The 25,236-nt window shown below is 39.0% G+C and overlaps 1 protein-coding gene across 1 annotated transcript; it reads right to left on the bottom strand.

Moving 5' to 3' along the window:
- Positions 1–498: 498 nt before the first annotated feature.
- dmgdh (dimethylglycine dehydrogenase) lies at positions 499–20,663 on the bottom strand. The gene is made up of 16 exons (XM_063480574.1): positions 20,491–20,663; positions 20,017–20,185; positions 17,769–17,867; positions 17,516–17,680; positions 15,047–15,251; positions 9,448–9,696; positions 9,162–9,360; positions 8,695–8,864; positions 8,436–8,589; positions 6,000–6,165; positions 5,739–5,869; positions 4,588–4,805; positions 3,294–3,451; positions 1,421–1,480; positions 1,207–1,341; positions 499–1,109 (listed from the first exon to the last, which is right to left on the bottom strand). Exons 1-16 carry the CDS (start codon positions 20,610–20,612, stop codon positions 897–899), a joined length of 2,613 nt encoding a protein of 870 aa, XP_063336644.1. The 5' UTR covers positions 20,613–20,663; the 3' UTR covers positions 499–896.
- Positions 20,664–25,236: the final 4,573 nt, after the last annotated feature.

A 25,236-nucleotide genomic window follows, 5' to 3' on the forward strand; every position in this document is an offset into this window, starting at 1 on the left:
TTTGTACTGTATTTGCATTGTGTTTATTAACTAGCAGTAAATCAACCAATATTTGGAATTAGTTTATATCAGGTATAGGACTATAGTTATCTATTAGAAGCTACTTTTTGGTGCTCATCTGTCACAAGGGGTCACCACAACATGTTCGAGTTGGCAGTTTTTACACTGAATGCCTCTCCTGACGCAACCCAGAAGGTATCAGTGTCTTTTCCTCAGATCAAACCCGGGGTCTTTCACTTGTTGTTCAGATGCGTAAACCACTACGCTTTGGAGCTACTATATAAAAATCTATTATTACTTATCATGATTTTATTTTACATGATTCTCTATGATGTACTTTTATTTTTACATACTTAAAAGTATGCAGTAATACAATGTTAGTATACATGGCTGACTCTGTCTAAACTACTAAATGGAAGAGGGAAGGAGTGGGAACACAGAGAGTCCTTTAATTATCAATGTATATCCATTTAATTATACTTATAGAAAACACATTTGGTTAAATCTTTGTACAGTTTTGCAAACACTAATCTTTTTTAAGCACAAAAGCCAAGACTTATTTGGACACCATTCAATCTGAAAATCAGTTCTTCTTCACAAGAGAGGCAACAGTTGATGCGTAAACATTTGACAACCATTCATGAAATTACAAAAATGAAATTACTCTGTCAACAATGCAAGACACTGTGGTGCAGGAACACCCCAGTTTATAAGACTGTGCTGAGCTTTCGCACGCCTGTTTCAGACTTGTTCCTTGTAAGAACACGGGTAAAGTGTCCTGAGCTGGCCACAGACGTGAACACAAGCAACTCAGGATGTGAACCACCCTGACTCTTGTTCACAGCAAGATCGTTCTTCATTCACTGGTGGGAAACTGATGAGAGGATGGCCTGTGTTTATGCTTTGCTCTGAGTTTTCTTCTGCAGCCGGGTCCGCGTAGGCTCAGTGTGGATTAAGGGCTCTTGGATGACGGTGGCGGGGTACTTCTTCCCAAGCAGTTCCACCTCCACCTTCTGGCCCAAAGTGCTTAATTCCAGAGGTAGATAAGCGAATGCCAGGCTCTGCTGGCTGCTGTAGCTGTAGGCTCCAGAAGTTGTGTTGCCAACCACCTGAAGAGAAGGTCAAGGGACATCAGCATCGTGTGAATGATTACAAAATCTCTAAACTAAACTGTAAATTAAGTTTTGATCTTCTGTTGTCGCTAACCTTGCCATTGTACCAGATAGTCTCGTTGCCTTCGGGGTCGATATCATCTGTGCTCACAGCAATGTAGGATAGCTTCCTTTTCAGGCCCTTGGCTTTGATCTCCTGGAGAGCTGCTTTGCCGATAAAGTCAGCAGGCTGCAGGACCACAGACACAGTTAAAGAGGAAATGCATGACTGAAACTGGAATATGAATGCATGCAGGAAACAACATTACCTTGTTTAGTTTAATAAAAGAATCCAGTCCTGCCTCCAGAGGGTTAGTGTCACAGTTCATCTGTAAAGATCAATAATAAAAAAAAATCATAAGCTGTACTTTACAAAGTAAAATTTTCACCAATATAATTGTATAAATGTATAAATTCTGGTTGTGTTTACTGACCTCGAAAAGATTTTATGTGGTACAAGGTGCTCGAAAATCTGTCAAATGTTTTAGTACGACTTTGCTAAGCTACGAACCCGCACCGCTTGATGGACTGTCGGAGCATTACGGCTATCGTAGGCAGGAGCCTCGCGGAGTGATACGTACTGTGCTTCAAAGTAATATTACCGTATTGTGTGTGTATAACCTCTTTTTAAGTTTTGTGGATATTATGGATGGTTATGCTGAGGATATGTCGGCCAATTTCCACTGGAAATACCTTTTGGTTAAACTGTCTGAAAGGAATTTGCATTTGCACTGTTAAATTTTTATATAACTTTAATGCACATAAAAAACAGCTGCTCGTTCAAGTGAAAATACATTGATGGGTTTTTTTTTTGCACTAATAAAGTTCTGGAGTTGTAAAGTATTTTGTCTAGTGTCAATTATATCGTCAGTTATATCGTTATCGCAAATTTTCAAATGTATATCGTGATAAATGTTTTTGGTCATATCGCCCTGCTCTATATACAACTTCACTTTATTAAGGCGGGTCTAATAAAAGGTGTTTGGAGTGTATACCATATACAAACTAGGTGAAAAAGATAAGAGAAGAAACATCTCTCTCAAAAATTACACTCTGTAAGATTCAGATTCTTTTCCAAAGTCACACAAAGACGTCTTTCTTTCATCTCCATTGTTTTGGAGATGTTCCTCTAATCCAGGGGTTTCAATCTTATGACCCAAGGGCCCAGTGACCAGTGAAATCCAGCCCTCATGATGGCTTTGCAAAGTGGGAAAACCCTAACCCTTTCAATAAAATGCTATTCCTGATTGGTCCACTGGGTGTCCCACTCTCCTAATGACAGTATCAAGGCCAGAGGCTGATATGCTAATATAAACACTACAAGCTAGACTGTGAAGCATACGCTGCTGTTTATTTGAGTTCCCTTTTGAAAATATCTTTATCAGAAAAGGAAGAAATTGACACGGTTTGGGGTTTGGCGAGAAAAATGGAGGATAGCTCATAGTTTTTCACTGGGCTAAAAGGGAAGCTGTGTGTTTGGTGTTTTCATTGCTGACAGAATATAATATTAAAGGACCACTATGAGACAGATCATGGAGAAAAACTGTGTTTTTTGAATCAGCCTGGCTGGTGATGCAGCACCCTCCTGACTTGAAAAAAAGACAGCTGTCGTCTAAAACATTATGAAAAGTCCAAAAAATGCATCCCTCCAATTGCAGCCTGTATTTTTCTCTTGAATTTTGTCACAATAAGTAGTTTGTTTGTGTCGCCGTGTTGTCCTTAAAAGTGGATGAATTCATGAGTGAGGTTTTCCGAACTGTAATTTTCATCCCAGCCAAAGATCTGAATCCCCGACAGTTTGACAACCTTCATACTGAAGAAAGCATCATGCGTGGCCTGCCTTACCACACCGAAGCCTCTTTGACTCACAGCAGAATTACAGGATGCAGAATGGCTGCAAGGACTTGCTTTTTTATGGTGCATATTTTATACCAGTTGAATACTTTCAAGAAACTTATTCAAAATTGTTATAAAAAGTTGCAATATGACACTCAAAGTTTCCTGCTGAAGCTGATTTTGTGGAAGACGCAGCTACCAAGAGGTGACGTTTTCATTTCCTCTGTCTCTCTGTTACTGCGTAATATGCTGCTTCACATTTAAACAGGACTTTTTTTTTTCTTCTTCGTGTATATATGTATGTACCTCAGCTCCCCAGCCTCTGAAGCCCTTCTCCAGTCGGAGCGAGGCCATGGCATAGGTGCCGAAATTGTCAATGCCCTCGTCTTTTCCTGCTTCCATCATGGCCAGGTACACAGCTGCCATGTCCTTCTGGTCAGTGTACAGCTCCCAGCCAAGCTCACCTAGACACAAAAACACTTACACTTAAGAGCATGTCGATACTCAGCACTGAAAACTATGTCACTGAAAGGAAAAGACAAAAGAATGAGGGCAGTCATAAACTCTAAACTATGAGACTATGCACACTGTAAAAGATTCACAAAAATAAAAGAAAATATCCATAGTCCGTAAACTGAGACCATGGAGTGTACATGTTTTATAAAAATAAAATGAAAATTAATGAAATTAAAATCTAGGCACATGAAAATTAAAGTAGTTGAAATAGTTGAAGAAAGATTTTGGTTTGGTTTCTGCATAATTTTGAATGAGTAAATTCAAATTTTTATTTAACACCTGACATTTTTCTTAAATAAAACATCTCAATAACTCATAATTCTAGTTTTAACCCAATAACCATCATTTTGACTTATCATAATTTTACTACTACAACTACTACTAATAATAATAATGATAATAATTATAAAAATAATAAGTCCTATTGAGTTTGCATCTAAAATCTCTTAATGAATATTTCAGAATTTTGCATTAGCAAGTCATAATATTTAATTGATGTCTAAACTGTGTTCGTAATAAGTCATAGTTTGCATTTTATTTTAAAAATTAGGCTAAAGTTTGAGTTATTAAGTCAGAATTTTTGTTTTGGTATAGGTTTGTCTGAGTAATTCATAATATTGATTTTATATTTAATACTTGACATTGTTCTTTTCCCCCTGAAAGATAATAATGACTTATTATTTGACTTAGTATATCATTATTTTATTAGAATCTTGCATTTTTGTCAAAGTAAGTGAAAAATGTTCACTCGGTATCTCATAATTCTAAGTATCTCAAAATCCATGTGGAGTTTTCTTTTCTTGGGATAAATGAGCCTCCGTATTTTTTTATATTCACTAAACCGATGTTTTTGAATTTCTTATCTTGTGTGTTTAGACACAAAAGATGAGATGTCAGGGGATCACCTAGAGTGCCTGTAGAAAATTTCACTCCTTTCACTATTTAAAATATTCGGTCTGGACCAATATGGAGGAAGCACTGACCAACACTGCTGTTAGGCATGGCTAAAAATATATATTATTGTGCAAAGCAAGCTAGGGATAGTTGCATTGCAAGACACAATAAATGAACTGCTTTGCACTACCGGTGTAGGAGATCCTGATGGCACGGACAGGCTTGCCGGCAAGCTGGATGGACTTGCAGTGGAGAAACCTAAATCCAGCGTCACTCATATCCTCATTTGTCAGTTTCTGGAGAACTTTGCGAGAGTTTGGTCCGGCAATGCCCAGCACACCTATGTCTTCTGTCACATTTGTAATGTCAACGTCATATCCACCTTGTGCAACTTCAGTTTCTATCCACCTGTAGCAAGTGCAAATCCACAAAGCAAAGAGCCATTAATACATTTATAGACCAGACAAATTTTATGGGCTTTGCAAATGTGTGAATTACCACTAGATGTCGCTACATGGCATAAAAAAAACTTCATAGCCTTTTTTTAAACTGTGGTAGAGAGTTGATTACAGTGAAGGAATGAAAATAAATGGTTTACAATTCTGCCTCATGATTGGAGGAGCTCGAGGGGCGTTGTGTTAACAGCTGCCGATAGGTTTTAAGTTTCTGCATTACAAAACAGACAGCAAGCCAGCACAGCTTGACATGGGCGCAGGACAGAGAGCAAAACAGTGTTTGCTTAACTGCTAACAGTATGAGCACTGTGCAGGGACTGAAATATTGAAATGTAGTCTAAATCAATATGTGTGTGGAGTTTTAGACATGCTGCACTGATTCAGTTCTGCCACACTGCATAAAAATACTGCATGAAAACTCTTAGTATGATGCAATACTTCATTTAAAGAGTTTCAGAGTTATTTTTATTTGATGAGCTAATTATTTAACTTACTTTCCATATTAAATCAGATCTTGGCAACTCACTTCAGTAACTGAGATTCATGGGTATTGGTGTATTTCGACCCAAAGCAAACTGAAAGGAAAACACAAATTTTGAAAAAAAATCTAAAGTATCAGCCTCAAGACAGAGCTCTGTGTTTTTCTGTGCTATGCAACAAAACACCTTATTTCTCTAAGTAAGACTGTAATAAGGAACCCAGTCTGGAAAATCTATTGAGCCCAGGTTCACTGAAACTGCATGAAGAGATAATGTTTTAAGATATTCTTTTAATTAAATTAAATTTTTTTATTTAAAGAAACTATTTAGGACAATTATTGCTGCTAAATTATCTACGGCTGAATTTGACTGAGAGTTTAAAGTTTAAAGGGTTTGATCCATTTCACCTGAGGTCGTGCAGCTCCGAACCGGAACCTGTGACGAGCAGAAACCTTCCTGGTGCCAGCTGGGTGATGGTAACCTCAGCGTATACTTTCCCAGAGGGTGTCAGCATGTGGCTGATGTTGGTCATCCCCACCTGAAAACAGGTTATAGAGTTTGAGAAAGCTGTGTGGTCAGGACCGTTTGTGCAGCAGTACAGTGCACTGGATATGTGACCAACACAATCATCACTTTATGAGCTGAACAGTTTACATTAGGTCTTCTACCTTGGGCATGGTGTTGGCAAAGAGGCAATCCAGAAGCTTATGTGAGTCCTTCCCCTTTACTATGAACTTGCCAAAAGGTGTCAGGTCTATTACTCCCACTTTCTCCATCACCAGCTTGCACTCTCTTCCAACTGGTCCAAACCAGTTGGTGCGTTGGAAGCTGGGTCTGAGCACACCACAAAATCAGTTAACTCTGAATTTAATTAACTAGTGATTTCCTTATATTATTACTTTTTCTATTTGAAAGTGTTATAAGGTTCACTGTAAAAGGGCAGTGGACTGAGTGAATATTGTTCCAATGGGAATAAAATATAAACAAGACCAGAAGACAAAGAGAAAACACTGATAAAAGTTTTGCAGACATGCCAACACCTGTGCAGGCACTGCATTCTGTAACATCAAATAAAGCAACACTATCCATTGCTATTGCATGAAAAATGTTCAAAGCTTATGTTGGAGCAAATTCAACAATCTTTTTAAGCAGTTCTAGTTAGAATTGATACAAGCCAACACATTGCTGGCCCCAAGACTGGATAAATGCCTCAAGAAGGGCATCCAATGGTAAATCATTGGCAGACCAAACCATAGTGGATGGATTGAGGCCCAGTTTAACAACAATCACATGCAGTGCTATTGGCCAACAGGGTGCCGGTGGAAACTGTGCTGCTGTTGGCTGAATATAAAAGAGAAGGAAAGGGGGAAGGCATGTTTGGAGGCAGCGAAAGAGAAGGAAAATGCAATAGTATGGCGAGTAAGTACTTTAAATGGAGGGACTATGACTGGTAAAGAGAAAGCTGACTGATATGATGGAGAAAGTGAAGACTGAGGACTATGGGGAAGGGAAGCAAGGCCAGAAGCATTGGAGGTGGATTCAAACTTTTCTAACATGGTGTAGATGGGAAGAGAAATGGAGTAAGGATCATTTTTAAGGAAGATTATGTGAATAGGGTTGTAAAGGTGAAGAGAGTGCAGGACAAGATCATGAGTTTGAAACTAGAAATCAAAGAGGTAATGTTGAATGTTTTTATGCCCCAAAGGTTGGATAGTTGGAAGAGAAAGAGGAATTCTGGAGTAAGTTGGATTTAGTGGTAGTGTGTTCCCATGGAGGAGAGACTGACAAGAGATTCACTGGACATGTAGGTGCCAGGAACAGAGAGCATGAGGTGCTGGGTAGGTATGGCGTCAGGAAAGAAATGTGGAAGGGTAGTGGTTGAATGTGGATGGTGGTGGATTTTGCAAAAAGGATGGAAATAGCTGCGGTAAATATGTTTCAAGAAGAGGGAAGAACATAGAGTGAAATATAAGAGCAGAGGACAGGGGCATACAGGTGGACACAGGTGGAGTTGAAGATGCTCAGATTTTCATTGGGAGTGGCCAGGATCGACAGCATTAGAAATGAATATATCAGCAGGAAAGCTCAGCAATTTGGAGACAAAGTTAGAAGGGAAAGGCTGAGATGGTCTTGACATGTGACATCTTTGACCTCCCTACTACACTCCACTGGATAAGTGTTAAAGAAAATGGATGGATGGAAGCATGGATTAAATCAGAGAAGTTGTCCAAAATGTTGTCCAAAACAGAACCCCACCCCCCACAACTGATGATAACCTCATGCTGACACTAGAGAACAGAGCCTGAGCAAAACAAACTCATACCAGTACCAATATTTGGTCTTTTAAAGGCTGACTATTCCAATATACAGGCTGATATTTTTTCCATAACATTTCTCATGTGTAGTTATCCATTTACTCATTTACACTCAATTCAGATAAAGAGATAATGTTTTAAAAGACTCCCATGTTATAGCTGATCTGACTGCTCGGATCAACTGGCTGATCAGTCAGGCTCTACATGAGATATCATGAGATTACCCAGAGTGCCTATAAAAAAATGTCTGTCCAACTATTTGAGATATTCGGTCTGAAACCGAATGGAGGAAGTACTGACCAACACTGCTGTTAGCATGGCTAAAAATATATATTTTATTGTGCAAAACTGGCTAGCAGAAAGTTGCATTGCAAGACACAATAAATGTTTTGCAAGATTATAACCGCAGCTTTTAGCTTCCATACAAACTAAAATAACTATGTCCCAGAAAGAGCCAAATATGCAACTGCCAAGAAGGCCAACTGGATATGTTTGAGGTTTGGACAACCCAAAGGCTCATCGACATGTGGGTTTGTAAAAGAGACTTGTGCATCTGCTCCATGTGTTCTTGAACAGTAGCAGCTGTTCAATTTCAGTGGGGAATTTAAATGGTCCCCTTGTGCTAATATCGTCAGAAAGCCTGTTAGATGATCTCGGGCGAACTTGTACCTGTACTAACTGTGTACTAAATGTGGCGCTGTAATGCACAGTGGATTCAAGTGGAAAAAATTAGCATTCGGATTTTCCATATCAAAAAGACACTGTTAGAAATTTACAGAGAAACCTTACTTGTATCCAATGTCGTCTCCAGGTTTATAGAACCAGTGAGGTTGCTCCCAGCCAGCATGAAAACCCATAGATCCTTTGTCTTTCAGCAGCTCATAAACACCACTAGTTCGGCAGGTTGGTCGGCCAGCAAAACGCTCCTCCTTGGGGTAACCAACTGCAGTGACCAACAGCATGAGGAGGACACAGCAGGCTTTTAGTAACAATATAATAGAACGCTCTGTTCCACAAATGCTGTGCAGCTGTCCCATGTTCTTCTTACCCACATTGTTGAAGCCATAGGATTCTCGAGCTTTTGCACACATGAAGGGTACATCAGTCCACTTGCCATAGCGGTTGGGGTCGCATTCGATCAGGTCGTATGGAGGTTCTCCGTTCATGATCCATTCACTCAGGAACTTGCCCATGCCACCAGCATGAATAATACCATACCTGAACAAATATTAAATCAGAGCTTTAGGTACTATCGATTGGCTTTGATGGATTTTGAGAAAAAAAACTAAAGCTTTTCAAAGAAAATCAAAGTCTTCTAGAGGTTTAAGTCACACTGCATCTAAAAATATGCGCATCACATTTGTAAGTTACATATAGCTGGGATGCAACTCCAACTGCATGTTGTAATGCTAGCCAAATCAACGACTCATACTACATCAGCTATTTTTTCTGTCTTTAACCTCTTAGCAGTATTTTAGCCAGATACGGTTCAGCAACACCTGACTAAACACACACCCAAAGCCAATCGCTGTCCAGTAGTTGCGAACTCCGCAGTGTGGTCCAACCATAGGCAGGAGGTCAGGAGTGTATGTGATTGGTCCAGAAACAGTGTTAATGATGTCAGCTTTCTTTAGTACAGGGACCATCTCCATGGCCTTTTCCACATGCTCCATTATCCTGTCCAAGTCAGACTCAAACAGCTCCTTACCAAAACCTGCAGGCAGATAGAAACAGTCATGCACAGGAAGACGAAAATTTTGCAGAAATATTTGGATTCAAAAATCTCATGTGGCAGACAGACCTGGTGGTACTCCATCTCTCACCCAGGAGTCCTGTAAAACCATCTTTTCCATCTTCTCATAGGGGCCAAAAAGCAGGCCATCTCTTTCCTGACGCAGGTAATAAGACCCCTCCAGGTCCCTGATGACCGCCAGCTCCTTCTTCAGAGCCTTCACCTCCGGTATTGTTGCTGTCACAACGTACTGGTGATGCACTGGAATAGTAGGGTGTTCAAACCCAATCATCTTGCCAACCTCCCGGGCCCAGAAACCTGAAAACAAATTAGATGCAGTCAATTCAGCTGAAGAGGTGAAGTCAGCCAACAGATAGAGTTGGCTCGCTCTCAATCTCTAAATGCATCTTTGACAAATATTTGTTCAGAATTGTCTTCTCATGAAAACATAAATGTCACTCAGTTAAAGGTGAAGGGTCAAGATTTCTAGCTTATCTTTGCATAAAGGGGAATCATGATGCTAGCCAACAACAGCCATTTCCAAAATGTAGCTTCTCATAAAAATGTACAGAAGCAGAGTGGTAACAATCATCTTACTCACAGCATGAAACTGGGCTTCCTATTTAAAGAAACATTTTTTAAAGGATGTTTTTCTTTCACTGTTTGATTCTTTATAAAACTGCCAAACAGATTACAAAATTTTTAAAAGGTATTTCTGTTGTTTCTGTGTTTTTAAGTTGAACCAGCAATTTATTATTATCATTATCATGGCATGATCAGATTGCGGAAGAAATGTGATTTAAGTGACTTTGAATGGGGCATGGTTGTTACTGTCAGACGGGCTGATCTGAGTATCTTAGAAATGGCTGTTGTACTGGGATTTTCCAACACAACCATCTTTAGGGTTTACAGACAATAATCCAGAAAAGAAAGAATGTCTAGTGAGCGACAGCTCTTTGGGTGAAAATGTTCATGCCAAAGATTAAAGAAAAATGGCCTGAGTGCTTCGAGCTGATAAGAAGGTAACAGCAAGTCAAATAACGATTTGTTACAACCAAGATATGCAGAAGAGCATCCCTGAATGCTCATCATGTCTAAACTTGAAGCACATGAGCTACAGCAGCAGAATGACTCTGGCTGGCACTCCTGTCAGCCAAGACCAGGAAACTACAACCAAAACTGGACAATAGAAGTGCTGCAATATTTGGAGGGTAAGATCCAAATTTTGCATAAACAAGGATGTATGCTGCTTTATATCAAACAATGGTTGATACTAGTGGTGGTGTAATGGTTCCTGGAATATTTCCTTGGCACACATTTGGCAGTTTGATACCAAATAAGCATTGTTTTAATGGCACAGTCTACCTGAGTATTGTTGCTGATCACATCTATCCCTTCATGATCACATTTGTACCCATCTTCTGATGACTGCTTTCAGCAGGATAAAACACGAGGTCACAAGGCTGAAAGTCCATCTCTAACTGGCTTCTTGAACATGACAATGATTTCATTGAGATCTGGTGACTGTGGAGTACAATCTAATAGAACATTGGGATGTGGTAGAATGGGAAATTCGTATAAAGGATGTGCAGCTGACAAATCTACACCAACTATGTGATGCTATAATGTGAGCACTGACCTCTGAGGTCAAGTTTTGAAAATATGCCACCAGGAGGTCCAATCCAATACTGGCATGGTGTGCTAGTACTGGTGCAAGCTGGAATTCTAATAGAATTTCACAAAGTGAAAACACTGACTGCTGGAGTATTTCATCACTTGCAAGGAGCGTTAAGGGATTAGATTTCATAAAAATGTCATATCACAGGGGCAAAGACACAGGCGTACACATAGATATATGCAAGACAGACACACATAAGACCCAAAAATGAAGGCAAGAATAAATAAGACAGCACAGATTAAATAGATTCAATATAAACCACGAGGAACTAGTTCAAGAGCCCTATCGCTAATCTAATGTATGAGCATTACAGCATTAGAAGCAAAAAAAAAAAGAGATTAAAATCTGAGGATCTCAAACAGAAATACAAGTCACACTATAAAAATCACATGTTATGAGAAGACACCAGACATGAATCAGAAGTTACCCTCAGGGTTCATAGCTCTACATTATTCACCAGAGCAGTTTTTCCACATAGAGGGCACTTCAGCGTGTAGAGGGAATACTAAGCTTAATTTACAACATCACAACATTTTGGTTAAGTTGCTTACTTGAATGTGTTCACTTAGAGTTTCCCCAACTCTTTCTCTTAAAAAATAAATTTGCATACACCTGAAGTACAGCATAACCCGTTTTATAAATTAATAGCCACAAAACAAATATGCTAGGACGCGTGAAAGCAACACAGACGTGTACTAATGCCTTTGCTGGGGCCCAGGGTGTGAAGCCAGAGAAAAACCCGTTGATCCCTGCTATCTTTAGCCAAGTGTTGCAACATACTCTTGTCAGCAACTCTTCACAAGAGTTTGTATTTCAAATTACGTTAATCTGTGTACCCATATGCAAGTCTGCAGCATAATAACATTGCAGATTCTATTTACAGTTGGTTACAGGTTGGAGCTTCATATACACAATACTTTAAGAGTTACTGAGTTACCTAGTAAACATTGGTTAATGGAGTAAAGAAGCCAAACAAAAAAAAATCCTGCTAAATTGTTTCTCTGAGAATTATAATAGTCAGACCAATTTACTTTAAAATCAGAGGCTAAAACAGCTGTTTGCCACATGCTCAGAATATGTCTAGTTCAGTGGGTACTCCTAGTCAACTGTGGTATGCATAAAACAACTTTGAAGAAACTCAGTTTATAAAAGTTTATTATCAGCTACCGGAGGGAGAGGAATTCAAGTTAGCCAGAAGTAATACTTAAACGATTCAAAACAAAAAATGGTTAACCCAGTTTATATGTTACAACGTGAGGCACTGAATGGTCAGAAGAGATATCCAGAAGTAATGGATTATAGTTTATATAATTAGCTAAATGTAAAGGATAACATAATGACAAATCATAACATAATAAAAAATGCACTTAATTTATGGATCATTAGTAAGTATAAGCACCTGTATATAGTTTTGGCATTTTGCTGGTCTGGAAGATTCAGGGCTGTGTCAACACAAAGCCACAATTGTTGCAACGTCACCTTGGCTCATGTGATTAGAGGATCACCAGGGGGTCCTTTGTCCCTCTTTGGGGGGGATACTCCCTCTGGGTTTAAATCTGGGACTCTCGGCCATTTGACCTTAGAACTGAAGAAGCTTCTCGGATGAGAGGTGAAACGTCTTCAAGCAACTTTAAGAAGTCCAGACGCTTTTCTTTCCAAGCTCCTTAGACTACGATGACCTGGATGACTGAGAACCTTCACAGACAACGTCAGATTGTACATTTTGGGGTGGCTGTGGCTCGGGAAGTAGAGCAGGTCCCTTACTAATTAGAAGGTTGGTGGTTTGATGCCGCTCTGTTCCAGTCCGCATGCAAAATATACTTGGTCAAGATACTAAGGCGCTCTCCAATGCATCCATCACAGTATGAGTGTGTGTGAATGCTAGATAGAAAGTACTTACATAGGAAAAGCATAGAAAAAGTGCTTGTGTGAATGATTGAATAAGGCAAGTTAAACAGAAGTGCTCTGAGTGCTCAGAGTAGATATAAGAACCAGCCCATTTACAATGTTCCCATAGACTGCAAAAGAACCAAAGGACATGGGCACCTTGCAGTCCCTGAGTCGACCATGAATTCCTCTGCATATTGCAGTTTCTACAGTCAAACATGAGGCAATCTGTTCAACAGCTAGTGCTTGGCTGAAATTTATGTCATACAACAAGACAGCGATCCCAAGCACATAAGAAAATCTGCAACCGAATGACTGAAAAAGAAAATAATCAAGTTGCTGCAATGGCCCAATCCTGACTGAAATGCTGTGGGCGGGGCCTTAAGTGAGTGGTGCAAAAACAAATGCTCATAAACCTCAATGAACTAAAGCAAGGTTTTAACTTTGCTAGTTTGGCCATACATTTACACTATTTCATCATGTGATCTACTATAATAAGGATGGATAAGGAAATGAAAGGGTGAGCTACAAGTTACTGATCTAATGCTAATAAATAGTTTTTAAGACTAACGATTAAGTGAGAGCTAAAAATGATAATTAGTGAAGTATTAGAAACAGTTTTTATTAATAACAGATCAAAAGTTATGCAATGGGGAAGCAGATGAATACATGCAAAAATCACTGAAACATCACATGAAATTCCAAACCAGCCTGTACACACATATTTTACATGATGAACAGACTCTAGTACTACAGACAGAAACATTGAGAAAACACTGAAGATAATCAAACGATATTAGGTATATTAGGTTCACATGGCAACCACGAGCTTTGGCTTCAACTGAGCCCTCTTTGGTAAGGAGGATGCTTTGATAGGAAGAGGGCTTACAGGCTGTACTGCAGATCACACTTTCAACTGTGAGATGTTTTCAACAAAGAGATGTTTGCTGTAGAAGCATAGAGTTTGAGAATGTAAAGGCGTTTTTTGCCACGCTATGTGAGACTGCCCATGAAGCAGAAGAAACTCAACAACCACAAAAAATTATATTAATTGAATGAATTTAAACTTTTTTTGTAAAACTTTGCCCTTTGTTAAAGCTATACCACAAACCCGAGGTCCATGCATGCAAGAGGGAGCAGCAGCCCAGCAGTAGTGAAAGGCTTAGAACTGCATGTCAGGAGGAGGAGGAGGATTACATGTGCTGCTGCTTCAAGATTGGATGAAATCTGACCTGTTGCCCTAAGTCGATTGGCTGTTACAGTGATGGCGAAATGCCAGCAAGGCCTCAACATAACTGGATTCAACCAGAGTAAAGAAAATATGAAAGGAAGAAAATGTGAATGAAGTAGGAAATATGCTCTGCTGCTAAATATTTGCTATTTTCAGCTTCTTTACACCTTTGTGTGTGTTCCAAAACACATGAACAGACATAGTTTTGTTTCTATGGACAGTTTGTTATTTTTAAACCATGCATATCTTTGAAACGCTTGTATTTTTTTTGGTGGCGGTTGTTTGACTACAGTCGTTATTTCATTTGCCGTTTGTTTCTAAGTTTTTGTATTACATTTAAAAGAGGGTGACTAATGAAATGCATGACTCTACAGGGGAGCACAGACAGGAGAAAGAGAGTGAAGCACATTCTTGAACTTCTGCCAGAAAAACAGGCAACAGCAGCAAAGAGTCGCAGCCAACAAAATCCCCCAAGAACTGGTATGACCCGGTTCAGACCAAAAACTCTGTTTTCTAAACTTTTCAGCCAGTGGTCTGGGTGGGCAAAGGTCTCCTATTAGAGTATCTATAGATAGATAAGATGTTTTACTGTGCTCTGAAATCCGAGATCTATCCTTTTCCCACAAAAAAAGAAACAAATAAAACAAAATCAAAAACTATTCTTCTTTTACCAACATACACACAAAGAAACTTGAGACAAAGAAGAAAAATCTGGACTTGAACATATTCACATGTGCGTTGTGGACTGCACTTATTCCCTTGTACTTTTCCTTACATTTTCTGCATGGATATAGTGTTTACCATCTAAAATATCAGGATCACCGCTCCTATTATCTTTTGAATAAATGTGTATAGAGATTATGAATATTCACCTGCTGTGTTGACAATGCGGTTTGCCCGAATTGTTCCATGAGAGGTCTGCACGTCCCACTTGCCATCAGACGTTGGCTTGAGGCTCGTCACGGGGGCATTATTATAAATCTGGGCACCATACATACGAGCTCCAGCAGCCAGAGCCATAGTCAGAGAGTAAGGGTCGATGTGGCCGTCTCCTGGGGTGTAAAGACCTGCCAACACCTAAGATCACCAAATTCAAAATGGTGATCCAATAATAATAAACTTAATAATTAGCTGATCAAGCAGCTCCATGAAGATATATTACTAACAGTGAAATATACTTAGATACTTAAAGCTTTTCTATAACTACACATAATATCAACGACTCTAAGCACTTAAGCAGACCCGGGTCAACAACATATCAACAAATGTCTCATTCTTTGGGTCATTTAACTTAAGAGATTTGTAGGTTTTACCTTTCTAAGCTGATGTCATACCAAACAACATAATATTAGATCAACTAATTATTCCCTTATCATAACTGTGTTTGATAAATTTCAGGAGCGCTGGATCAGGTCAACTTTAAAGCCCAACTTTACAACACTCATCGAGATGTTTTGCTTTGGATCTAATGCTGAACTGTGAACTTTGGACAGAGCCAAGAGCACAAAACCAGGAATATACAATGACATGTTTCAGCAATAAAATAATAATAAAAACATTCCTAAATTTATTTTAAACTTTAATAGCTCATCCATTTTTCAGCAAGATTTCTACTCGTGTTTAAGGCTTAGATAAAGTAATCATTTTTACATATTTCTTGATTTTGATTACTCCCAACCGGTCATGACAGATGGCTGCCCTTCCCCGAGCCAGAGGTTTCTTCCTGTTAAAAGGGAGTTTTTCCTTCCCACTGTCACCAAGTGTTTGCTCATAGGGGTTCATCTTACTGTAGGGGTTTTCTCTCTATTGCAGAGTCTACAAACCTAATTTCATAATTAAATATAGATATAGATATACAGATATAGATCAGGGATACATCAATACTGACATGATTATCTGAAATGTCTGAACTAGATGGAACTAGTTTCTTTACAAAACCATGCTACAAATAAAAGATGCAGAGAGTCATTTAGAAATGTCACATAGTTTGTGCCATTTGAGAGTCTAGCACTCCAGTGTTACAATACTCTCAGCACTTTTTTAAAGCATGTACCAGAGCAGCATTACAACTAAGCAGATGCATGCATGGTCTTAAGTGGGGGAATGTTTATGGCAAGTATCTAACCAGTTCTTGAAATACATTGCTTGAAATCTGTTAAACAATGAGCTCATCACTTTATCTTGTGTTTTTAATATAACAGCTGATAGAGGGTTATGAGAACCTTTTACTGTCTAAAAGCTGGTATTGGAATTGCCTGCAAAAATCCAGTATTGGTCGGAGCCTGAGCTAAGTTAAACATCTCCTTGCTGTAGTTTCATAATGGAACAGGAAGCACTCCAAGAACGCAAACGTCCGCCAAGGCAGCTCACTGTCTGGGCAGTGTTTACTTTTAAGGGAATAGCATTATATTTTATTTATATTTATTTTGTTTTCTTTAATGTTTTTTAACGTGCTTTCAGAAGTTTGTAGCGCACTAAAAACCATGACCAATGTTTACTTTAATTACACAAACAGGAGAAGGTAATGGATAATAGGTATTGATTTGTAACCAACAGGGAATGAATATTATTACTTATACAATATAGAGCTTATTGTATAATACTATTATTATTTATAATTTTATGAAAGTTTGACCTTATTTGATGTCAGAAGTCCAAAGTAACGTGATATTAAAAATCACCATATATCATTCTCTATAAGCTGATATGCTGTCAATACAAACAACTGCAGTAAGGAAAAATGGTTTTAAATAGCTCTGCACAGTATCACTTTGACTTTCAGATAAATCTATTGACTTCTATAAAAGGTCAGAGGTCAAATGTGACATGATACTTAAAATCTTTATACAGTACTTTCTATATGTTGACAATACACAGCAACCAACAGGTCATTACGCTGACCTTAATGACCCTGGTGGATGTAAGAAAAATTTTAAGGCATTGTAACATGGCCTTATTCTCCACCCCTACAAAGTTTTATCAAAATTCATTTAAAACTTTTTGAGCTGTTGCGCTTATAGACAGTAAGCATGGCAAGCACGTGTGTAAAAACACATAACCTCCATAGCAGAGGTAATAATTAGTGAACGGTTAGCAGAGTGATATTTATCTTTTCTAACTCTTGTCAAGAAGTCAAGTATTTGGCTTTAAAAGTTTTAGGTAATTGAATACCAAAAACACATCTGTCAAGGTTCAGATAAACACTGTACTTCTTCACAGTTTCTAATGTCTGTTTCAAGACAATAAAAAGATTGAGCAGGAACAAGTTTGAGAACAATCGAATTAATGACTTCTTGCTATCAGAAGTCATTAATGTGACTAATCCACAAGGGCATACAGACCTTATCCATATTAAGCAGAGGGAAGAGTTCTTGGATTTTTTCTGGTCCGATGAGGTACTGTTCTGTCACATGCCAGTGTGTGCGGGTCATCTGGTACTTCATTTCGTCAACTCGAATCGGTGTTGAAGCAATACGAATGCTGCCAGGCTGGTGCAAGCCCACTGCCTGCAGAGAAAGTCAATATAAAAGGTATACAAATATACAAATACAGTTATGCTTGTAAAAGCTACGAAAGCTAAGGAAAGTACCTAACCTGTCCAGTTTCAGCCTCCAGGGTCTCATATAATTTCATGCTGTCATGGTGGATTTTCTTGAGGTTGATCCCTGGATGGTAGTATGTTGTCAAGCCAGCCTGAAATACAAACACACCATTAAGATGATTGGAAAATACACCCACCAAGATACTGCTTTCACATATTCCAACTTAAAGCTGCAAGAACTGTTTTGTGGCCACTTGGGGGCAGCAAAAAAAAAATCAATGAGCCAAAACACTAAAATATTCCTTAAAGCTGTGGGAGCTCTAAGGAGCATTATAGCAATATACATCATCTGAACCGCTAATAGCGCTCTTCATTAAACATTAAAAAAGAAATCACAACTTCTGTCAGCAATGTTGTGGGGATGGACCTGGACTCTCTTAGGGTGGTGATGGAGAAGCGATTGTTATCCAGGATAAAAACAGTGTTGGATAATTCCTCCCACCCACTGGAGCACGTTCAGTGAGAGACTGAGATTACCAAAAAGCACCACTGAACGACACAGGAAATCATTCCTGCCTGTGGCCATCTCCCTGTACAACTCATCCACCTAATACACAGTATAGCGCTATAGCTACACCCTTTTTATATATTGTGCTATTTCTTACTTCTTGTATTGTCCATTTTTGTTATTGTTTGTACTGGAGCACATAATTTCCCCTAGGGATCAATAAAGTATTCAGATTCTGATATATTGGTTGTAGGGCTGTTCGATATAACGATATATATCGGATGACGATATAAAAACGTCTATCGTTTCATTTTACGCTATCGTTTGTTTCGTGGTGTCGCAAAATAAACTGTTTACGGCAATATGTTTTCATCGTTTTGATGGTCACTGTAGTGGCTATATTAATTTCTTAAAGTTGTCTCTTTCTCTTATATTTTATATAACCACACTACGGACGGACAAGCGCCTGTTTTTATGCATTGTGGTTAGCAACAACGATGGTAACAGCATCGCGTGTCCGCTTGTTTATGTTCCACATAAACCTTTCACAATAAAGCTCAAGATCCTGTTGAGACTTTTCAAAATAAACTGAATCACGTGAAAGAGCAGATTATTTACGGATGAGAAGTAAGAAAGAGCCGCCAGGTGTTAAAAAATAAACCTTAGACTAAAACGTTAGAACAGGCTTTTCCCCGCAGCACACTGTGTAATAAATACTCACAAAGAAAACGGTGGCCGTTACAACTTATGTCTAAAAATTTATAGTTTCATGCATCGGTTAAAACACTCGACTCCAGCTATATGACGCGCAGCTGGAAACACTTCCCGCAAGACGGGCTGCCCGAGATTCACAGAATTTACAGAAAATGTTACATTTTTGTGATTTATATCGTTATCGGGACGATAGAATTCTTATATCGGGATATGAGATTTTGGTCATATCGCACAGCCCTAATTGGTTGGCAATTATAAGTCATCAGCTACCCTACTTCCTCATCCAGTGTCCACTGGGTCCCTGCCCATCCAATGAGGCGAGTAAGTGAAGAGCAAGTTTCCCCTCTGACATGTGAAATGTCTATTAATAGTATAGGAGTGTTGCGTTTTTGTAAATGAATAACATGGAGTGTAAGGAGCAAGAGGATCAGGACCTCAAGTACCTTGAAAACTTAACAGTTGCTCTCAGTGGAAAGGGAGTAACAACTGGATGACAGCCACTTGCCAGTACTGGATCTAAACACTTGCACTGTCAAGGAAGAGCCAGACTTCAGTTTTCTAGCAGTATTAAAGACTCAGTACCTTCAAAATACTCTGGAGACATTTTATGCTTATCATTACACCACATCACTGACCCAAGACCCAAAATTGAGTCATTTTATTATATTTTAAGCTAAGAAAGCTCATTCAGAGAATATAAAAATAAAGGCAATTTGAAAAAAAAATTGTTTCTCATTTTCCAAGCACAAATACCAAATATACCCTTTTTCCAGTCTCTTAATTTTGACCATTTGCTATTCTTCTCTGTTAGGCAGAACTCCAACTGTCAGATTACAATTCAACTGCAGGAAAGAAGCCAAATGTAAAGATTTCTTTCAATGACTGATGTAAAATTCAAGTTTAATGGGAGCAGTGGTTTATTGACTTTGGGCTGTGGTCCTTTCAACGTTAATGAAGGTAATAATGGTCGCCAACCAACATGGTTGTGAAATGTGTGACCGTGGCCTTTCTCTGGCTTCACCTTCAGGACCCTGTGGACCCCAGTAGGGTCTTTGGCCTCAGTACTTTTGTAAACTTACAGCATGCCAGGTAGATCCAGCTGTCAGCTCGGTCTTCTCAAGCAGCACCACATCCTTCATCCCAGCTTTGGCCAGGTGATAGGCCAAGCCGACACCCACACACCCTCCACCAATAATGACAGTCTCTGCAGTGTCCTTCCACCGCTTTCCCAAAACTGAAGATGCATCACTGCCAGGACAGGAAGCAATTTAACTGCAGGTAAAATAGCTACAGCGCCATGCAACATGCACAAGTTACAAAAGTAGCTTGATAATGATGTACTGAGGTCAGCAAGTTGAGACTTTAAGGTCAGATAAGACTAACGTGTGTTAAGTCCAACAGTTTTGTGTGAAGCTTGCATATCACGTTAAGTTTTGCTGCACAAATCGATCACTTTCATGGCATTTTTAAAGCCTCATTTGTGATCGTTACCCTGACCAAAACTGGCTGCATGAGAAGAATCCTTAAAAATGAATCAAACTAAACTGTCTCACCTCTCCTCTGCTTGTTTTCTTGAGGTGCAGCTGATGGTTCTCAGAGGCTGCCCAGCGACACCTCGACACGAGGCTAAATCTCTGCGCAACTGAACTCTGATGAGGTTTAGTATCCGAGCCATGACTGAGAAATAGTACTAATGTTTAAAAAAACTACCAATGCAACACGAAGCATGACCAGCCCCCCTCTCTCGGAGTCCCTGTACTGTCGTGTGCAGTTACAAATATCCCACTTTTGCACTGACAGCCGCTTTGACACGCCCACAGTTCGCGAACCAAGTCAGGACGAAGGTTTAGCGCAGTTAACGCTTTGTGTGCTGAGACTTCAAATGTAGGTCAGCTAGGCTGATTTAAAAAAAAAAAAAAAAGAAAGACAGAAAGAAGAAAAAACCTTTGTTGAGGGTTAAACTAATGTGCTGTCAGAGAAAACCCTCATTAACATTCTGTAAGAGTCTGTATTTGTTTTTGCAGTAACTGGTTTCTGAACACACACACACTGAGTTTTTTGTAGGTCTTAAAACTGTTGCAGGACTGTTTTTTTAATGTATATATATATATATATATATATATATATATATATATATATATTGAGAGAGAGAGAGAGAGAGAGAGAGAGAGAGAGGTATGTCTTTTTAGCACAAAAACTAGTGGCACTTAAAAAAAATTGTGAGCATTTGATCAGTTTGTTTCAGCAACATCTAAAAAATGTAGCAGTGCCATGTGTTTATTTTATGAACAAGAAGACAACAGGAATCACTAGGTTTGCAGAGGTTACATAAGCTCTGCAGAAAAGGTGATTAATGGTCATGGTCTGGGGGTCCAAAATAGGGTTTAATTGCTCCAGGACATCAGGGTTCCTATTTTCAAAAATTAGAACCCCCCCCCCCCCAAACTATTGGCTGAGTTGATTTGACAGAATGTGACAGAGTCCTGTGCTCTGGCATAATGACAGCAGCGCTTTAAGTCACAAAATGCCATGCAAAAATTATGCTTATGTGTGTGCATAACTTCTTGATTCATAGTGCAGTACAGTAACACTGTTTTTCACAGAAAGCCTTGCAGCAGTTGTTTGTATCACCAGGTTTTTTGTGTCAATAGAATCGACTCACAAATGTCTGTCAGATCCAGTTTGAACAATCCATTCAGAAGCATTTATCTCTGAGTAGCCCTTGAGCCTTTAACCCAAGCGGGACAGCTGCAGCAGGTTTGAACTGGGTGCTGATAACTGCTTTATATGAACACAGAAATGAAGAAAGGATATTCACTACAGTACTGATTCATGTTGTGCATGTAATAGTTAAGCTCACAAAAAAGAAAAGCCAGAGTCTACGCAAACGCGTGTAGTGGAAAAATATATAATTTTACACAAACACTTGCAAAATAACAACAACAAAGGAACAGCACCACTGTTGCTGGACTAATTATTAACTCAAACATGGACTAGAAACAGGACTTTATCAGTTAAAAATTAATGTGCAGATGTAACCGGTGTGTTCCTGCGTTGTGTCTGATAAAGAAAGGTAAAAGAAACAAAGACCTCCAAGTTATTAACTTGCCCACTCCAGCTCCTCTCCCACAGGGGAATTGTAGAAAAGGGCCTGCATTTATTTTTTACATTAAACATAAAGTACAAACTTACATGGAACATATTTGACATAAGATTAAAAAAAACCCAACACGAAATCTGACATACCTGATAAAGAAAGGCAAAAGAAACAAAGACCTCCAAGTTATTAACTTGCCCACTCCAGCTCCTACAACCACATGCAAACAGTAGGGAAGAGGGTTAGCTCAACCCACCACAACTCCCAAGCTAGCAAGAATTATCTATTCATGCTAGCATTAACTGTGCTTATAACACATATGTGACACACACGTATTACACAGCATCTAGCAAAGTCAGACACAATGATGACAAGAATTGAACTAAAGACACACAATCAGAAATATCAGGGTGACTAAATATACATTATATGTGTGTTGTACAGTGTCTGGAAAGAAATGACACCAACCTCTCACACCCTATAAATACAGTGTACCCATAGGGTTGCACCAAAGAAGAAGAAGAACAATGAGGAGGGGCTCCAACTGATAATGAACATAACTACAGGCTTGAAGGTCCTATAAGTCAGGTATAACAGGAACGGTTTGGGGTCCCGAACACATTTTGTGTTATTATAACAATATGTAATTTATGGCCCGGTTACACAGACACTGTCGTACTTATGAGCCTGTACAGAACAAATACAGAGTAAAGATCATTACCTCTTATTAACATGAAGTAGTAATTCTCAGTAAAACACAACTGAAATATAAAAATTCAAAGCTTTATTTGTTCAAATAATGAAGGAAACTAAGGAAACACTAATTAAAATATGCTAACTATAAAGTGAATGTATACCAATCAGGTAAATTTCATTATTTTTAGATTCCAATAAGTGTGCTCATGTGGAAAAGTTCAATGGAAATCTACATGTAATCAAATCAGTTCAAAGCTGGATTTTGGGCATGAATATTTGTGGGGTGTGGGGTTAAAAAATTTGGAACGGCATCACCACACATGGTGCTGAAGAAAAAACTGTAGCCTGCCAGCTTCTGTTTGGACTGTAACGTGCTGCACTTTAATAATATCCCATTTGAAACCCTCTTCTTCCTGCTTTCATCTGTTTCCTGTCCTGACTAACCTGAATAACCTGTACTGTATTATATCATCATTAACAGGTAAACAGCTAAAAAAAAAAATGTTTTAAACACATCATTAGCATTTAGCAAAATTAGCTTAACATGCTAATCTAAAAACTAATGCTTTTAAATAGACATTGTAAAAATTCCAGTTATACTGTTGCACTTAGTATCAAATTATGGTTAAATACAACAATAGAAGGCCTACAACTCTTGTAAAAAATAATAATAATAAAAAATTTTCTAGAGTTGATTTTCATTCTAAGATGGCCAGATTTACAGGCTGTCATCTTGTGCACACATCCTCCGTTTTTATACATTATTACCCCATGTTCCTCCATATTTTTCAAGTCTGTGTTCATCACAGCCATTTCCATTCTTTTTGCAAAACCCACCACCATCTACCTTTCTTATCTTCTCCTTAACACTACCTCCTCATCACTTCTGTTCCCTTCACCTACATATCCATTTAAGTCTGCTTTGCCAATCTCTCCCTCATGGCAACACTCTCTACCACTTAATTCATCTTACTTCATAATTCTTTCCCTTCTTACTAACATCCAACTTGTGGGGCATACAACAAGGCAGACAGTGTTCAACATCACACCTTTGACTTCCAGGCTCTCTCTTCACCTTTACAACAATCTTCACATATCTTCCTTCAAGACTACCCCTACTCCACTTGCCTTCCCATCAACATAACAGGTTGAATCCACCTCCAGTGCTCACAGCCTTGCTTCCCTTTCATCTGGTCTCCTGCACACACAATATATCCGTGATACATCTTTACCAAAATTCTCCATATCAGCCAGCTCTGTCCCTTTACCAGTCAAAGTCCCTAGATTTAAAATCTTTGCTCTCACCATCACACTCACTCACGTTGGACGCACTTCCTGATGCAAACACCCCCAGATATCATATCCATGCAATTTTTTTATTTAATAAATGTTATATGGTAATCTGTACACAGTGAAAATTATATAAATATATTTCTCCCTGTGTGTGGTTTGTCTTCAGTTCATAATGACAAGTCTGCTCTGCCGCCCTCAGAATTAACATTCCACTGGTTGTTTGGCCTCATTGACTCTTGTGTTAGTCTGGGCTGGTTTGCCAGAGGAGTGCCATGGAGATCTAGACTAACCTAAAATTTTTGTGCAGTTTTGGTTTTGCTTGTGACTAAATAAATGTGTTGCCTTTTATTTACATATAAAAAAGTAATAATTTCATCTCTTTCTTTTAAACTTTGCAGGCAGGGGAGAGAGTATAATCAAGCGAAATGGCTGGGCAGCTGAGCTCAGAGAGAAGAGCTGATGAGTAGGAAGAAATTAAAAAGATATTAGAGTGGTAAAACACAATCTGGCAGTCTGCTGAGGTAGAGACTTGTGGCTGTGGCTGCAGAAGTTGCAGCCCAGCAGGAGCTGATGGCCTCCGCCACCTCCTGTCCACCTCCTGTGGCTCTGCTTCACAAGGACACACAAACTATACGGATGTGGGAATTGTTGGGGTGAATTCCAAGGGACAACTCAGATTTCATATCACAGGACCTAAAAAAATAAAAAATAAAAAATACAAGGACAACTAAGAGAACATTGATTGTCTCTTTTGGTCCTTTTTGAATGTGCACCTTTTGGTCTGTAACTGGGGTCAGGCATATAACAGCAGTTAGCTTGATTCTGGATCTTTATGGAGGAGATGAGGCAGGCAGTGCAGGCTCATTTCCTGTGCTTATGTATGTATGCAGGTTTAGCTGATGCAACAGCTAATTCTTACCCCTGTAGAGGGAGATTGATAGCCAAGAAAGGATAAAAAAGGAGAAATACTTGAGGAGACATTAGGTTGGCAGGGCAGCTGAAAACTCCAGGTGGAAGGATTATCAAAGGGCAGTCCTCATCTCCTGGTTAGCTTTAGGAATGAGGATGGTAACAAGAAGAGAAAACGTACAGTATGAGGCTCATAGGGCTAAATGCAACATCTTCCAGACTTATGAGATGATTTTATAGAGACAGAATATGATGGAATCCCATGAAAGATGAAGATGTGATTGACCAAGATTCTAATTCACTG

The sequence above is a fragment of the Pelmatolapia mariae genome, linkage group LG7, assembly GCF_036321145.2.
Source record: "Pelmatolapia mariae isolate MD_Pm_ZW linkage group LG7, Pm_UMD_F_2, whole genome shotgun sequence".
NCBI lineage: Eukaryota > Metazoa > Chordata > Actinopteri > Cichliformes > Cichlidae > Pelmatolapia > Pelmatolapia mariae.

Coding starts and splice junctions, on each gene's coding strand:
- dmgdh (XM_063480574.1), bottom strand. CDS start 20,612: ATGGCTCGGATACTAAACCTCATCAGAGTTCAGTTGCGCAGAGATTTA. Junction 8,865..9,161: donor TGGACAGCGATTGGCTTTGG/GTGTGTGTTTAG, acceptor ATATTTGTTCAG/GTATGGTATTATTCATGCTG. Junction 1,110..1,206: donor CTATCTGGTACAATGGCAAG/GTTAGCGACAAC, acceptor CCTTCTCTTCAG/GTGGTTGGCAACACAACTTC.